The sequence below is a fragment of the Protopterus annectens genome, chromosome 9.part0 (genome assembly GCF_019279795.1).
Source record: "Protopterus annectens isolate FY-2018-M chromosome 9.part0, PAN1.0, whole genome shotgun sequence".
Classification (NCBI taxonomy): Eukaryota; Metazoa; Chordata; order Ceratodontiformes; family Protopteridae; genus Protopterus; species Protopterus annectens.
Window position 1 is genome coordinate 1,870,060,314 of NC_056743.1, and position 18,218 is coordinate 1,870,078,531.

Consider the following 18,218-nt stretch of genomic DNA (forward strand, 5'->3'; position numbering starts at 1 on the left):
ACCCCAGTGCACTTCATTAGCACTTACACGACTGCATGGATCATGCTATTGCACACAGAGTCATGATGGTACACATCAGATAACAGACGACACTCTGGTGGTCAAGTTCCATGGACATAATGTACAACATTAGGTGGAGGCTGTTGCACGGTGGTGTACAATCCCATGGGTGGGGTAGCTCACTGGTCAGCCTCGGTAAGGCCACAGGATCCCTCATCACATACTCCAAGACTAGCTACGTAAACATTACTGCGACACATTCCGGGGTGTACCACAAGGCATTATGGTGGTATGTCAGTAGTCGATGGCAACACCCACATCTGCTCTCACATACAACAGTCACTCAGGAACATTACAGACCCAGGTGATGTTGGCAACATGCTGGCGGATGGGTTCAATGTTAACATTACACCCTCTCACTCACTACAGGGCCACAATCCATTCAGGAACATTGCTGTGTCCCTGCAGTCACACCTACACAGTACTAACCTGCACTCTATATGTCCTGGCACACTGGCTCCATGTCACCTTCCAAAGTCCCAGGCTGTGATGTCCACAAACCTCTGAACGACATGTCTCCCCACTAGGCCACCATATTCAGTAATAGCCTTGTATCAGACATTGTGGCCCCTGAATGGCACACAGCAACATTTATCACACTCCACACAGGTGGCACCACAATGCATGAGTGGGACTATAGTCCTACACACCTGACTGGGCTGTTCTGCACGGCTATGGGGCACATCATCAAGGACGTCATTCACAAAGACATTGTTGGGCTCCAGTCCTTTGATGCCACCCGGGTTGGACTTGTTAGGGCTAGAGCATGGCCCCTACACCTGGTGGACTCCTTTCATACAGTTACCAGGGTAGTTGATGATGGTACGGGAGTCCACGCATCCTACATTGTCCTCTCATTGCCTTTCAGCACCGTTCTCCATTCTGGTATTGACAACATACACATCCACCTGCACATCGTACCCTATGTCTTAGGATGTTATGCAACGTGGCTCATGGACAGGACACACACAATGAGGGTAGCATACCATAGTACCTACTGCATTTCAGTTACATTTGGCATATCACAGTCCTCAGTCATTGGGCCCCTCATGTTCAGTATATGCTTCCCTGAGATACAGGCTAGCACAGAGGGACTTTCCCTGCCTAGCTTTACAAACCCCTGCATACAAAGTGCCATGACTGATCCACCAGCTGATACTGACTCCATCCATATGGGTGTCACTGTGATAGATACCTGATATGAATATCATGGCCTCAAGCTGCATGACACAAGGTGCATGAACATCACCTTTGCATTACACCATTCACCCACTGACTATCACATAGGTGGTAGTCCCCTACATACATGTCACATTGTACATGCTTGTAGTACACACGTATGTTGCACCCACTCCTGTAGTTACTGTATTGCCACTGTGGTTCCTGCCTAGCTTTACAAACCCCTGCATACAAAGTGCCATGATTGATCCACCAGCTGATACTGACTCCATCCATATGGGTGTCACTGTGACAGATACCTGATATGAATATCATGGCCTCAAGCTGCATGACACAAGGTGCATGAACATCACCTTTGCATTACACCATTCACCCACTGACTATCACATAGGTGGTAGTCCCCTACATACATGTCACATTGTACATGCTTGTAGTACACACGTATGTTGCACCCACTCCTGTAGTTACTGTATTGCCACTGTGGCATGGATATCCTTCTACGTGGCCACACTTATCTGTACTGGGTGTGTAGCTGGTACATAGGCACCCATTGTACCTCTGAACTCAAGACTTCTACATACATTCAAGGGTACACCACCCCATTTAGGGTGTACCTTACACAACAGCTACAGCTTTACATACCACACCATTAACACGCCATGACATTTATTGAGCTCTGACAGTTAAAGTATGCGGCTGAACTACGGACACCACGTCTGTACACATTGTACATACTCAGGGGTGACCTCTGCTGAACAGACAGGGCCCATGTCCACAACAATATTAATGGATATACTCCACATACACAACATAAGCAAAAGCCACTGTGAGCAACATGCTCATGGATATGTGCACACACGCAACAATGAGTGGAATGTGCTTGAGGGTTACATTCCCAAACCGGACACTCACCATGCTTTGGAACATGAGTCCTATGTATATCACACAGGGACGCTCAGTAGCACTGTTCATGTGATACCTTCCTTGGTGGTTGGGAGACACATATACGCCAGGTATCACTGCAGTGGCTGTACTGTGCAGAGGTGCAGGTAACACATGGCTCTGCTGTTCACAGGACACTACCCTAGAGAGGTGTCACTGGTGTGAACACTGTAGTTGTGCTTACACATAGACTTGCCAGACTGCATAGTACCCCACTATGAACCTGTAAAGCTATTACATGTCCTTTGTGCATGGTTACTTGGTAGCCCTTCCATTTAGATTAGCTATCATGCTATTGCAATGTCCCGTGCCTACAAGCCATCTGTATCCTGTTATTGTACATGCCAATAGACGATACCTTTGGTATGCATGATATGCCTGTTATGCTGTGTAGAATATCTGAAATATCTACCTACAATACTATACATTACACATATTTCACATAGTATCCCATAATGCAAAGCATACTTGCACAGCGGGACCACCTTAGACAAGTCATTGTCGTCATATGCCCATACACATGCCTACTGTGACAGTATATCAACATATACTATCCCCTGCTATGGCATGTACTTGTTGGACATACCCTACCACTGACGGCGGGTTGTATGGAATTGTTCTGTTTAAAGCCCTCATGTAGCATCCCTTGTGGTGTCTGTGATGTGTACCTTGTGGCCCACTGCTGGACGCACAGTTTCTACATGCGTTAGGATGCTCAGCAAGACATCACTACATAAATACCTTTTCCCACTTTATGCATTGCTGACACTTTTAATTAATGCAAACCAGGCTATACATACAGTAAATAATTAATAAAAAACATGCTATACATAAACTTGCATACCGAGTGTTCTACATACCTTGTTATCGTTACGGACTTTCGTCTCTATCTCTCTCACACTGCTTAAACAGGTATTTTGTATAAGCATACGGTTTGAATGTCTGGCAAGTCATCGTTATATACGTCGATACCTGTAACATGTGGTTTCCTCCCGCCAATTGGTGTTCCTGAGTGAATAATTACTTGCATATCAGCTGTGCAGCTACTCCATTCACCAATTATGCGGCAACAGTGGGGTATAATTGAATTCTCCACTTGGGCGTTGCCCATTTGCACTACCTTCAGGGAGACGGCTTGTATTGTGTTTTGTTATGTGTAATTGCAACTGCTATGCATAGAGACAATTATACTTTGGATTCATGTCCCCCATGGATTGTGTGTGACAGCTAGAGTATGTGGTTCAACATGTGGGTGTAACTGTCATCCCAACGTCTGATAATGGACTATTGCAAACAAAACCTGTAACATCACCGTTTGTTCCATTATATAACGGCTGCAATTTTGCATGGCACCTTTAATTGTGTCTCTCACAAGGTATGTTGACTGTTCTGCAGATGTAATTGACTGACTGGATGTTTGTGCTGTTATTACAGTCTGTATTGCTATAGTTTCTAGTGTGGGGGATGTTGGTGGGTGTACGTAGCATATACAGACTTGTGGGGCTTGCATTTCTACATAATCCATATATATGTGTGTGGGCTCCGTCCCTAATTAAAGAGCTATCAGTTAGTAGACTTATGTTAAGAGATTGTACATTGGGCCATTGTTAATTGGTTTCTATATAGTATGCAGGTGAGGTTGATACTTCCATACCTCCGGAATTGCAGCGATATGTAAAGGGAAATGTCTAAATGACAGCTATCCCGTGTATTTCTGTCCCAGATATTTGCAGTCATTGCGGTTGTGTTGGTAACAGAACCTCTTTGCCATGGGTTGCCACCTTTTCATATGGCTATTGTTAGACACTTGCGGGACACACAGCGGTGTTTACAGGCCAACACATAGCCACGGTTAGTACACAGGTTAGCACATACTTTTATCCTCAATACATACCTATTGTGGGACTTTGGCTACTTATCATATTGCATGTAACATTTACGTTTCTTACATACAGGCATAACTATTTAATGCAACTATTACATTATATATGGGACATATTAATGTCCTACAATCCCGGACATTTGCCCTTTGTAATGTTTTATGTCAGGACACAACTGCCCAGGGAGGGGCTGTCCCTCCTAATGTGGGACAGGTGGTAACCGTATGCCTACGGCTAGCTATACCCACACCTACTGTAATGATCTACCTTCGAGTTGGCACTAACAGACACATGATGCGGACACACACACACATTACAGTCACACGGAGATGCACACGGCACCCTCAACACACACATACACAGACTACGGCACACACAAACACAGTTGAACACAGTACCTATGTGGACCACAACACCGGCAGCGGTAACTAAATGTCCCTTCATATCATCATACTATTACTCTTGGTTGTACTGTTCCGGTACTGTGTTCTTTCGGTCTTTCAGCCTCGTGGTTACGCATGTCAGTATGTTACACATTCCATAGTTGGCGGTATCCTATTTATTTGTACCTCCAAGGTGTTATGACTGTCGTTGACCTATCTATATATATTTGCAGATATCGCTGAATCTGTATATATCAACATATATCACTCTATCGCCCTTTCTATCTGTATTATATATATGTATATATGTGTATATATATATATATATATATATATATATATATATATATATATATATATATATATATATATATATATATATACACATATATATCTGACGGGGAAAGTGACAGGCAAGCTACACCTTTCATTGTGTACTTGTTGGTGTATACTGTTTCCTGGACTCCGCACGTTTGTGTCTGTACCTGTCACATTACACACCTGCCGTAGGTTAGGGTTACCAGCTGTCCCACTCTGTGAGAGACAGTCCCTCTTTGGGCAGTTGTGTCCTGCAAAATATTTGTAAACATGGCAAATGTCCTGAGATTTTAGAACATACTTATTCCCTATAGTTTATGTAATAGTTGCATAAAACAGTTATTCTGTATCTGAACCACCTATATGTTCTAGAAACAGAATAAGTAAGTAAACATTACAAGAATGAGCTTTTATCTAGGCAAAACAGAGAAGTTCTGAATTTCATACTGGCCGGGTGTATGTGTCGGCCTGCAGACATCTGACGTATGTCCCACATTGGTCATTTGAAGAGGTGGCAACCCTACCATAGGTACATCTTGGCTAGCAATAGTGTTAGGTGATTCTATACATGATTGCGTGTTCTACTCCTGGCAGTGGTCGTTTTACCCTTCAGATTAGGCGCTATTAGTACAGGGGTGAATAATGCTGGTTTCACCTGTTCTGGACATCATTGACCATGATCTGCACGATATTTGGAGAAGCTTATCCCTGTTTCGCGCATGTCAATATAGTCATATTTAAACGTCGCTTACCAGCAGTGGGCAATGCATATTCCCTCTAACGTGTGCTACACATATGATCTGATGACCTGCATCCGACATGCATTACTCTTGCCTTCGGGATTACGTTACATCCCTTGCAGGATGTGGGACCGGGAACAAGCATGACGGTCACTGCATTTAACACATGGCCATCTGGGATTTGTACACGTGTTAGGTCGTTTTGTACGTGGAGTATACTATGGCTGTTACTCCATACTGCACTCACATGGGTAACTCAGTTAGTTTACATATTGATGAGTCCAGTTAATGGTATGTCCATGTGATGTTTACTGGATGTGCTCCAGCATTGGGTATGTATATCACAGTGAGCCACACACGATACTGTGCTTCACCTTCAATCGACCGTAGGTGGAGCATGCTGGGGTGACGAACACCTGTCATGGGTACACCCCATGCCTTGACATAACATCCATGATTATATTATGTGGAGCCCCTCATTAATGCAGCAGGGACTCTGTGCTGAGTGTGTGCAGAACAGTACTTACACACATGTGCTCCCACAATTGCCTCTGCTCCACTAAGCGGCAGTTGGTTACTCGATGTTGTGGCGACAGTGGACACTGTTTGCCCTGTTTGGTGTATGGCCTCTGACAGTCGGCCGTGTACCTACTGATGTACCTGGGAACCTATACACACAGCACCACCATATGCTGATAGGCGCATGTACTGTACAGGTGTTGACATTCCGTGTTCCAATAGCTGTTGTGTGTACAATGTTTGAGGGCTGCCTATGTAGGATTCACACAGTGGGCCACCTATACATTACAATTTACAGGTGGTCGTGTTTGTGTGCCATCCATTTTACTGTGTGTGCAGGTGGAGTGGTGTGTCAGTCCGTAGGGGCCTACACTGTCAGAGTATGTGCTATACGTTCCCTCTTTGCCAAAGCATAGGCATATTGGGCACACCTCTGTCTGCCTACTGGGGCTGGCACAGTGTGTTCATGGTCTGAATCCCTCTGTGCCTGTGATGGCCTTGGCAATTGTGGTGGGCTATGAGGGCCTTCACCATTTTGTCCCTGCTGTAGCTGTTTCCGCAGGATCATATTATATAGAATGGCACATACTATGACGATGTGGGCACACGTGCCTGGAGGGTACTGCAAGGCTCCACCAGATTTGTTCAAGCACCGGAACCGTGATTTCAGCATCCCGAACACACGCTCTATGATGATTCTGGTTTGTGCGTGTGCCTCATTATGGTGTTTTTGCATGGGTGTGCATGCATTTCTGATGGGAGTCATCATCCATGGCTCCAGTGCATAGCCAGCATCCCCCACAAGGTGGCCATGTTGGATGTCCCCCCTGACAAATACCTGATACAGCTGTGAGGCATGCCAGATATGGGAGTCATGGTAGCTTCCAGGGCTGCCAGCACACACATCCATGACAATTCCCTGGGCATTGCACACGACCTGGCAGTTGATGGAGTGGAATCCCTTGTGGTTTATGTAGTGCCTACCATGCTCACTGGGTGGTGACTTGATTTGCGTGCAGTCTATCGCACCCAGTACCTCCGGGTAGTGTGCCACATGGTGGAAGTGACGCATATTGCTGGCCAACTTCGCCTGAGTTCGGGGGAAGTATATATGCTCATTGGCATGTGGTAACATGGCATCCAGGAACTGGTGTAGTACCCTGGATGCTGATGCCTGTGAGATCCCCATTATATCTCCAGTTGGCCTTTGAAAGGTAACTGTGGCTAGTATTCACAAGCTTACACATACCTTTGTGTCCACTGGGATGGGTTCCCCTCTGTTGTTTCTGGTTCTCAGGCGTGGCTGGCACAGCTCCACTATTTGCTGTAAGATGTCCCTGTCCACCCTGTAACACTCTACTATCTCCAGATCATGTAGCCCCTGGTAGGTTACCCTTGGTCTGAACACTCTTCTCCTCCTCCGGGGCCTGCGGTGGTTGTCGGCATCATCCTCCACAACACCGTCAGTCTCCAACACATGCTGATGAATCACAGCTATGGCAGCTCCCAACATGTACATTTTAAAAGTTCCCCGTGTGTTTACACCTATGGTGCAGTGTTTGAGAATACACAGGTGTGTGTAGGGTGCTTTCACACTTTATACTATTGTGCTGTGAACACCGATGATGTCATGGGGTGTGTATGTACAATCGTAGCTACAGGGTATCTTATGTGTTTTACTACTGGAACTACTATTGTGGTGCCTTTGGTGTTGAATTACATATGGCTGCCATGGATTACCTCTTGACCTTCCCTTTACATTTCTGCACGTTCCACCTACCATTTTCTGGCATGCATCCATCAGCCTGCTTTCATTTGTACTTTCCTAGACCTGGCGTATCTTGCGTAATGTGTGCTATTGCCGGTCTACTGTCGGTTTGCTTTGCTCTGCTATGACAGATCTCCTATCTTTGCAATCCAATGCCTCCCCTCCTTTCTTTGCATTCCAATGCCTCCCCTATCCTGTTTTGCAGGTTTCTGTGAGCAGACTTGTCAGCTGCCGTCGATTGGCCGCCGTGAATTGATTGGTGTTGATTGCTCATTAGTACTCCAATTACCATACTTCGGCATTTCCTTCTTTTCTTCCCCTGACCTTCCTGTTTGTGCTATTGTCCGTGGCGCGTGCATCTGCTTACTGGGTTTCGGGCACGTTTTCATCCCCGTACACATGTGCTTTTGGGCACCATGTGTGCTCTCAGCTAAACGATTCTATACCTTCCTCCCCACCCCTGTCCTGCAGCTTTGCTTAGCAACGGCCAGGCCAGATTTGCATTGCTCCAATGTGCTTACTGCTACGGTGGCACACCCCTCTGCTGATGTCATGTATCTCCTCTGAGCCACTCCTCGATGTTATAGCACTGCGCCGTATGGTACAACCTTCATCCGGCGGGGCATTTGCGATTCAGTATTATCTGCCTCATTTGCATGGCATTGACTGCTAATTCATAGTTACTGCGCCGAACACTGTCGCAGGCCCTTAGCAACCCTTGCACCTTGGTTGTGGTGTTTCATGCCTACCATTGTGTATTATGGTGTAAACTTGATTTGTATTACATTGCGATTTTATGACATTTTTATATAATTTCTTTATGTTCCAGTTTGCGCACACATTTCCTGCAGTTGTACTGTGCGTTACTGTGGACATGACATTAAATGTTGTTTTTTAGGTGTTGTGCATATTTTCTTATGCCATCGGCTGTGTATTTCACCATTGGCATATGTTAACTTTGTAATACATGAGTCTGGTCTGCTTCCATAGCTCCGATGTTCTGTTTGGGAAAATGTAAACCGTGTTTTTTGATTTACATTTCCGTGGGCTTATGCTACACCTGCACCACTTCATGAATCACTATCTGCCTTCATTTGCATGGTGCAACACTGCGCATGGGGTGATTAGCGTACCTATGCCGAGGGCTGCGCAGTTCTGGCATACGCTGGTAGTGCACGTGGTATTGGATCATACCTGAATCGCTCAACGGCCATATTTGGCGTTATTCCATCTATGCTACGCCTGCGCCTGGCGCAAGCTTCATGAATCCCGGGGTATATCTAAAAAATGTCTGTTTCTTCATTTTTTGTGGTGTTTCTATTCCTTTCCTTTATGTTTTTGTTTGTTTGTTTGTCTTTATTTACTGAGGAACTCTGACTGGGTAATACCCATTTTCATCGGAGAGCCAGGGAGAAAAGCTCCATTTGCTTACATTGCATTATACTAAGGTATAGTTAACCGCATAATAGTTACATTTCTAGTTACATTTATACACAAACAGTAGTTACATTTATACATTCTAAGAATTTACAGAGGTAGAAGTTGCTAAAGAGAAAGCCCACATGCAACTTAGTGGATTGTGCAAGCAGCAATTATGTATAAAAATTATGTGAAATTAGTTTTTTTCCAGTTCTCTATAAAACTTTTTGAGTTATCAACAAATTGCTTATTTTGTACTTTTCCTTTATATTTATCTGCATATCTTCTAAGTTTTTCTGCCTGTGCTGATATCTTTAGTTTATTATTTGCAATAGTGTAAGACAGAGCCTGATCTATTCTGATACTGGTGAGTTGCCTTTATCACAACTGTCTTTCTAATGTATTTTGTTGATCTGTTCTCTCTTCTAATAGTGACTCTTCTTTAATTGCTTTATAATTTTCTCTGTTCACTGCTTCCATGGTGGCATTTTATTTCTTCCCTTCCTTTCCCTTACTGCTCTGCATTTTTGCAGTAAGACTTTAACTGTTATTAATTTAGCTGGACAGTAATATATCCTATTTACTTTTGTTATATTACATAAATTGCCATTAATCGTCTTGATTACTGTGTTCATCTGTTTTATCAGACTTCTAACATTTTGGGTCTTATTTACTTTCTGTAATCTATTTCTTTCATTGGTGTTAATATGTTGATCTACTGCTATTAAATCAAGCAAGTAATCCCTTAGCTCATTTTCTTCTAAACCGAGGACACATTCTTTGCTCTCTTTTTCCTGCGGGCATTCTACAGAAAGTTCCAGAACATCTTCATATGACATATTCTCTTCAGCTGCATCCTGTGTTATCTGTTGCTCTTTCATATGAGAACTCACTGGCCTATCACTCCACAACACTGACTGAGTCAGAGTTGTCACTGCTTCCTGTTCATTCCCTTGCTGTACAACTCCAACTGAAGTTTTGTGCTAGTTTTCTGTTGAAGGCTTCGGATCATCTTCACATGGCAAGTGATTAAATGCTTAATATTCAGCCTGTTGCTCCTTAATTTGGAAACACATTTTTCCATCATGCTGTGACATTACCTTAGCTGGATTTTATACACTAAATTGTTTATTTCACAAGTAATCCATAACTTCAGTTTTTATTTAAACAACTCTCCATTATTAATCTTCCTTTTTAATTTTCCCCTATGTTTTCTCATTTATTTATTTATTTTTTGTATTGTGAAAATTTCCATACCTGGATGCCTTTGCATGTATTTTTCTTCCAATATCTTTGATCCTGCTTTTTGTATTGTTAAAAGTTTTGCTTTCACCTTTGCATACATATTGCACCATAACAAATCACTTTTTTCTTTCCCATGACCAAATTTCTTCTTCATATGTCTTCCACACCACATGTTTCTCCTTAACCTGGGTACTCATTGTTCTATAATGCTGTGACATAACATGTGTTAGACTTTCTACACTAAATCTTTCACTTCACAAGTATTCCATAACTTCAGCTTCTATATGTTTAACTCCTAATTTACTGATCTCCTGTTGTACGTTCCTCCTTTGTGATCTTATTTTTTGTATTGTGAAAGTTTTCATAGCTGGATGCCTTTGCCTGTATTTCTTTTCAAATATATTTGGAGTTGCTTTTTGTTGGTTAGATTGGCTTTCTCCTTTACATAAATATTGCACCATATCAGATCTCTTTTTCTTTTACATATCCATGTTTCTGTTTTATACCTTTCAAAAATCTCTAAGTTTTGTTCTTTATATTTTTGTACTTCCTATGTCACTTCTTTTTCCAAGTAGCCCAGTGTATCTTAGTCTATATAATGTTTTTCATGGCTCTGTTGCATTCATGAATACACATTTTCATTTGAAGCTTTTTCAGTTTTTCTTGTGCAACTATTTTTCTTTCCTCTAATTTCTCTCTTAATTTTTTTGCATATCTTCTGTCTGGAAATTCTAGGGTTCTTGCATAATAGTAACACTACGTAATACCTTTGAACATAATTCTTAGCATAACATTATTGTATGGGATAGGGAGGTCTTCATAAATTTTACCCTCAAGTGATGAAAAATATCATTTAATTCCCTTGTTTTTTTTTCTGTTACTATTATTATTATTGCAGTTTTAACTGAAATCTGCTTTAGTTGCAGCAGTGTCAGATGTGCTTGTGATACATATTTTCTATTTCTCTTTGTCATATTTTGGGATCAAAGAGATGCAATAATTATTTTTTTTCCTGAACTGTAAGGTGACAATTGTGCAGGCCATGCATGGTGCTGTTATACTTATTGTCAGCGTTTGGTGGAGGGAATATCAGGCAAATGGATTTCAGAAATCATAAATGACATGATATAATGTATATTTCCTAACCTTAGTCCTTTCTAAATAATGCAGTAAGGCAGGCGGCACTATTTCTGTATGAGATCATTGTGTGTTCCACCTAAATACACCTAAATACACTCCGGAACCACCAATGAGCGACTCAATCCAGATAAACACCACAGTTGTCAGATCAATAGTTTAATCCACATAACGCCAGACACAAGTATTCCAAAAAACTTTACATACGAAGAAAAATAAAACATTTACAGGAGATAGCACCCTGGAACAGTATACTGATGCAACTTGCCCACCGGGGTTAAATGACAATATATCTATCAAAAGTTTATTAATATAATGATATTTACAGAGATCCAAACAATTTATACATCACTTTACTACCGACTAGTAAGAATTCTATATGACTCACAATATATGTACATTAATTTATATAGTACTTAACAATTATACACATATCTTTGTGGATTTTGGTGAATTTATGATATTCAGTACATCTAGTTTAGGGCTATATACCTTTCATATTACAAAATAGTTCACACATATTACATATATTTTACAATCAAATATCAGCTCTTCATTTATTAGTTTTATACATAATTGATTACATATGACTTCACACATTGTATAGTGTATTGTATTACTGACTAGACTTTGTTTACACATTATATATATATATACACTGTTTTAAGAATCTTTTGAACAACTGTTAACCAAAACACGTATATTAGGAATAAGCCATCTTGTTTATTTTTTACTTTTTATGTAATTATTTACAGTTTTAATGTAGTTAATATGTACTGAACTCGTTTTTATTATTACAATAATTTATTTTATTGACAGTACTAGAAGGTCTTGTACACAGTAGTATATTTTAAAAGTATATTTTTACATTTACACACTCTTAAATTTTAAATTTCATATTATATTAACTTGGAGTGATTTTTACATTAACCTTTATATTAGAGTGAGCAAAACAAGTGGGAATATTAGCGATCAGTTCATTAGTAGTTAATGTTTATTATATTTGTGTAATATATCCTTAAGAAGGGATACGCAATTTTTTGGCGCCTAAAAGTTGATTTAAACTGCCTGAACGCTTCTTTTAGCAGTTCTGAGGAAGACCAGCTGTTTTATGGTTGAAAGCGCTTAACTGCTGTTACTATTTGTACGTGTTCCAGGGTGCTATCTCCTGTAAATGTTTTATTTTTCTTCGTATGTAAAGTTTTTTGGAATACTTGTGTCTGGCGTTATGTGGATTAAACTATTGATCTGACAACTGTGGTGTTTATCTGGATTGAGTCGCTCATTGGTGGTTCCGGAGTGTATTTAGGTGGTTTGCACTTCAACTTGTGAGATTCAGATCATTGTGTGTTCACAACCATATACCACTCAAAAATTGAATATATAAATGTTACTGTTAAGTTGTGAAGTTTGAAAAACATATGAGTTTGTGCCTTATATTTAAAGAGAAAGTACATCAGTAGTAATACATTATTTTATTATAAGGTAGGCTTGTTCAATATAAATAGCTTTGCATTAATTTTGTGGTTAATGAGGCCACATTTATTACTTCTGTTTGATATGTTAATTCTTAATATTTCCTTTTTGAACAGAACCTTCCCCGCCATCAGTCTCCAGGCCAAAAGATCGAGCAGATATTAACAGCAGCGTGGTCGTAAGCTGCGTATCTACTGGATTTTACCCAGAAGAGATAACTCTTACCTGGTGGAAAAATGAGGAGGAGTTGCGTGGATCCAAGCTAAATATCCAGCCATATGGTGCAGACAAGACATATAAAGTACAAAGTAACATCACTGTTCAAGCAGAAATAGACTCGTATGTTACTTGCAAAATTAATCACACATCATTAGACCAGCCTATCAATTCAACATTTAAAATAAATGATATTGTGAAAGGTAAGCTATGTATTCCTAATTAACATTATTATTTCCTAAAAGAAAATACCTTCATACAATGGAGCAGTGTATTTTATTTTATTATTTATTTGTTTTGCTTTCATTTATTGGGTTTGTCCAGCTGGGTTTATTCCAAAAACCCCTTTCAGCAGAAGCCTGGGGAGAAAAGCTCCAATGTATTAGAAATGTACATTCAGTAATATACATGAACAGATATTAAATACTATATATTAACAGTTACACAAACAACTGATTATTAGATTGCATTCAATGAAAGTCGAAACTGCTATTACAGTATAAAAGATACGTATGCAGTAGTAGATGTTGAGCATTGCATTTGAAAGGATGTGTTAGCGAGTTTGATAGCTAAATCATGTAATTATTGCATAGAAATGCAAAGAAACAGAGATGAAGAAAGAACTAGGTATGGCAGGAAATGCTGATATTGTAGTTAAGAGGCGGAGTATTAAGCAGGTGCAGAGACAATTATATATATGGCTATAATAAGGTTTATATTAGAAGATATTAGTAGTATATATTACTGCAGCAAAAGGAACCAGAACAGGTATTAGGTTCTCAGAATAGGAATGAGAATATTACTTCTTCTTTTGGAGGGAAATTGTTATGCCTAAATGGTTTTAACATTTTTAATTACACAGGCTTAAATATCATGGATGCTCATTTTTCTCTGTTTGACAAAGGTTTCAAGTTTGTTTCAGCTAAGAAACCTGACATTTCCAGTGTGTTGATTGATTTGAAGCTTTATATTAGGAAACTGAATTTCCAATTATTGTTTAAAGAAAATGAGGAACACATTGGTAACCCCAATATATTTAAAAGGAAAAGTGTTTATAATCCCCCTTTGCACCCGAGTTTGGTACAATTTGACAAAATGTGTACAAGGGATATTTTCTATGAATGCAGGTTACACAGAAATTATTTTTCAATTTGAGCAAGGATGAGATGCTTTTAATGGACAGCTTCAGGGCCACTGCTGATGTCCGGATTATGAAGCCTGACAAGGGGTGGGGGGGGTTCTAGTGAACAGAATAGATCATGTGAATGATCTTAACACCACCCTTTATGATACTGACAAATACACCCCAGTTTTCTTAAATGAGATACACATAGCCCATAGAAGGTTGCAGCTTTTTCTGGAGGATAGTTTATACCAGGGTGTTATCAATGAAGACATTTTTGACTTTTTAAGAAATGAATTTCCACTTATTCCCACAGTGTTTGGAATTCCGAAGGTGCACTAAAATGTGCACCATCCACCATATAGGCTTATAGTGGCTGGACAGAACAGCTCAACACACTCCCTAGAGGGTTTTGTAGATATATTGGTCAAGGGGGCCTTGAGTTCAGTCCATCATGTAATTAAGGACTCTTGGGACTTTTTGACTAGACTTAAAGCACACTATTTCCTGAGACTATTGGGTTTTCTACCATTGATGTGGTCAATCTGTTTAGTTATATTCCACACCAGGTTGGGCTTGAGATGTTTAATGAGACGTTAGTAGAATATGCTAATCTTGGTAACACCCTGGTTAACTTTGTCATAGAAGTTATGGAACTTATACTTCAGAATAATTTTCTCACCTTTGAAAACAAATATTTTAAACAAGCCAAGGGAGTGGAAGTGGGGGCCAGTTGTGCCCCCATTTATGCCAACTTAGTTATGGCAAGGTGGGAAGAGCATTTTGTTTTCAGTACTAGGTTTAAACAGGAATGGATGTTCTATGGATGCTATTTGGATATTTTCATTTAGTGGAAATGTGACAGATCGGTGGTGGATGAATTTGTTGAACACATTAATGGGGTTTGTCCTTATTTTGAATTCACTCATAGTTTCAGTACAGAGTGTATTGACTATCTTGATGTTAACATCCCAAGAAATGTTGAGTTGGGTATGTTTTCATTAAAAGTTTATTGTAAACCCCCTTATTCTAATTGTTTTTTGAGGTTCAAAAGTAACCACCCCTTTCACATTAAGAGAAATCTTGTCCAAGGGCAGATGATTAGAGGAGTGAGGATGTGTTCCACCAGGGTCAATTTGGAACAGGAACTGGCCATTTTGGTGTGGATGTTCATTTCAAGGGGTTACCATGATTTTTTGGTTCAAGAATTGTGTTTGGAAATTTTAGAGGGTTGGGGTTCTAGATTCAAGCACCTGCTTGAGTGGGATGAGGTGACACTAAGATCCCACTGTGACACACTCCATACCGATAAAAGTTCTTGTACCAATTTGGGTTATTCTAATTCCATGATGACTCAGTTTGGCTCATTTGGTATGAAGGTGAGAAACATACTTAGGAAAAACTGGGTGATTTTGGAATGTAATAGTGAAGTTGTTGGTTCTTTGGGGGAAAGGTCCAACCTTTACCCATAAGGTTGGTAACAATTTGAAATTCTTTTCTGAACACCCGATTGTTAGGAGAGATGAAAGGGGTATGAGACCATGTGGAAGATGTAATCACTGCACATATGTGGTTAAAGCATTGGACGTGGAGGTGGGGGACCTTCCTTTTAGGGTCACATTGGCTGGAGGTAATTGCAACACTTATGAACTTGTTTACCTTAATGTTTGCAACACCTGCAAAGGGTTTTATATAGGGAAGACAGAGAGGTCCCTTAAGAAGAGACTCTATGGACACACATGCAATAACAATAAAAATTTAAATAATGCTCTTTGTAAACATTCTCTTACTTGTGTAGGTTTTACAGGTTTCAGATTTGGCATTTTAAAAATTGTTCCTAGGAATCCTAGAGGGGGTAATTGGGGTAATCAAGTAGATAAAAGTGAGCTGAAATGGCAGCTTCATTTAAACTCATGTCAACCACCTGGGTTGAATGAGCATTTGTCTCTGAAACCCATTTTGGTGGAGAGAGCTGCCAACTTGTGATAGATTTTCAATTGTATTTTTACAAGTTTTATTTGTAGTGTATTTTTATTAGAAAACTGTGCTTTTAAATCACACTCAGGTTACTTGATTGCACTATTTAAATAGTAATGACTACAATTACTGTTTGATTTGATAAAGTCTGCATTGTGACAGACAAAAGCACTTATCTGTACTGGTTGTCATCCTATCTGTTGGATCATTTTATCATTTGTGTGTGGAACTTAACATTAAATTCTTCCATTCAACTGGACCATTTTCTTCATTTGGTATTTTTTCTGCTGCTGGTTTGGTGCTTTATTGAGTGGTCGTTTAGTCTTTTGGTTTTTTTGGGTTGCCACTCACATCCACAGTGTTTTTTGGAATATAATGTATATTCCCAACCTTAGTCCTTTCTGAATAATGTAGTAAGGCAGACAGCACTATTTCTGTATGAGATCATTGTGTGTTCTCACTCATATACCACTCAAAAATTGAATATATAGATGTTACTGTTAAGTTGTGATGTTTGAAAAATGTATGAGTCTGTGCCTTATATTTAAAGAGAAAGTACTTCAGTAGTAATACATTTTTATTTTATGATAAGATAGGCATGTTCATTAGAAATAGCTTTGCATTCATTTAGTGGTTAACGAGGCCACATTTATTACTTCTGTTTGATACGTTAATTCTTAATATTTCTTTTTTGAACAGAACCTTCCCCTCCATCAGTCTCCGGGCCAAAAGATCGAGCAGATATTAACAGCAGTGTTGTAGTCAGCTGTGTATCTACTGGATTTTACCCAGAAGAGATAAATCTTACCTGGTGGAAAAATGAGAAAAAGTTGCATGAATTCAAACTAGATATCCAGCCATATGGTGCAGACAAGACATATCAAGTACAAAGTAGCATCACTGTTCAAGCAGAAATAGACTCATATGTGACTTGCAAAATTAATCACATATCATTAGACCAGCCTATTAATTCAACATTTAAAATAAATGATATTGTGAAAGGTAAGTTATGCATTCCTAATTAACATTATTATTTCCTAGAAAAAATACCTTCATACAATGAGCAGTGTATTTTATTTTATTATTTATTTGTTTTCCTTTCATTTATTGGGTTTGTCCAGCTGGGTTTATTCCAAAAACCCCTTTCAGCAGAGGCCTGGGGAGAAAAGCTCCAATGTATTAGAAATGTACATTCAGTAATATACATGAACATATATTAAATACTATATATTAACAGTTACACAAGCAAATGATTATTAGATTGCATTCTATGAAAGTAGAGACTGCTATTACAGTATAAAAGATACGTATGCAGTAGTAGATGTTGAACATTGCATTTGAAGAGATGTGTTAGCGAGTTTGATAGCTAAATCATTTGATTATTGCATAGAAATTCAAAGAAACAGATATGAAGAAAGAACTAGGTATGGCAGGAAATGTTGATATTGTAGTTAAGAGGCAGAGTATTAAGCAGGTGCAGAGACAATTATATATATGGCTATAATAAGGTGTATATTAGAAGATATTAGAAGCATAGAGGTGGGGCTGAGCAGTGTCACAAAAGTATGTATCTAGCTTAGAGATGTTAGTAAAATTATTCAGGTATTGGTGAAGACTGGTCATGGGCTGTAGAATTCTGAATGAAGAGAAATATTTATTTATTTATAATATTATTTATTTATTTATATATAAGTACAGAGACGGAGAACAGGCAGTGTCACAAAACTGTGTATGTAGCTTAGATCTTAGTAAAACTACTTGGGTACTGGGAAAGACTGGTTGTGGGGTGCAGGATTCTGAATGAAGAGAATATGTATTTATTTACACACACACACA

At 39.6% G+C, this 18,218-nt stretch overlaps 1 protein-coding gene across 1 annotated transcript in view; it reads left to right on the forward strand.

Annotated features, from left to right (window-relative positions):
- LOC122810813 (tyrosine-protein phosphatase non-receptor type substrate 1-like) overlaps positions 1-18,218 on the forward strand; it is a 373,236-nt gene that overhangs the window by 184,730 nt on the left and 170,288 nt on the right. Inside the window, exon 2 of the mRNA XM_044082373.1 lies at positions 13,183-13,485. Coding sequence (XP_043938308.1) covers positions 13,183-13,485 — 303 coding nt within the window. The remainder of the gene's footprint in view (positions 1-13,182; positions 13,486-18,218) is intronic.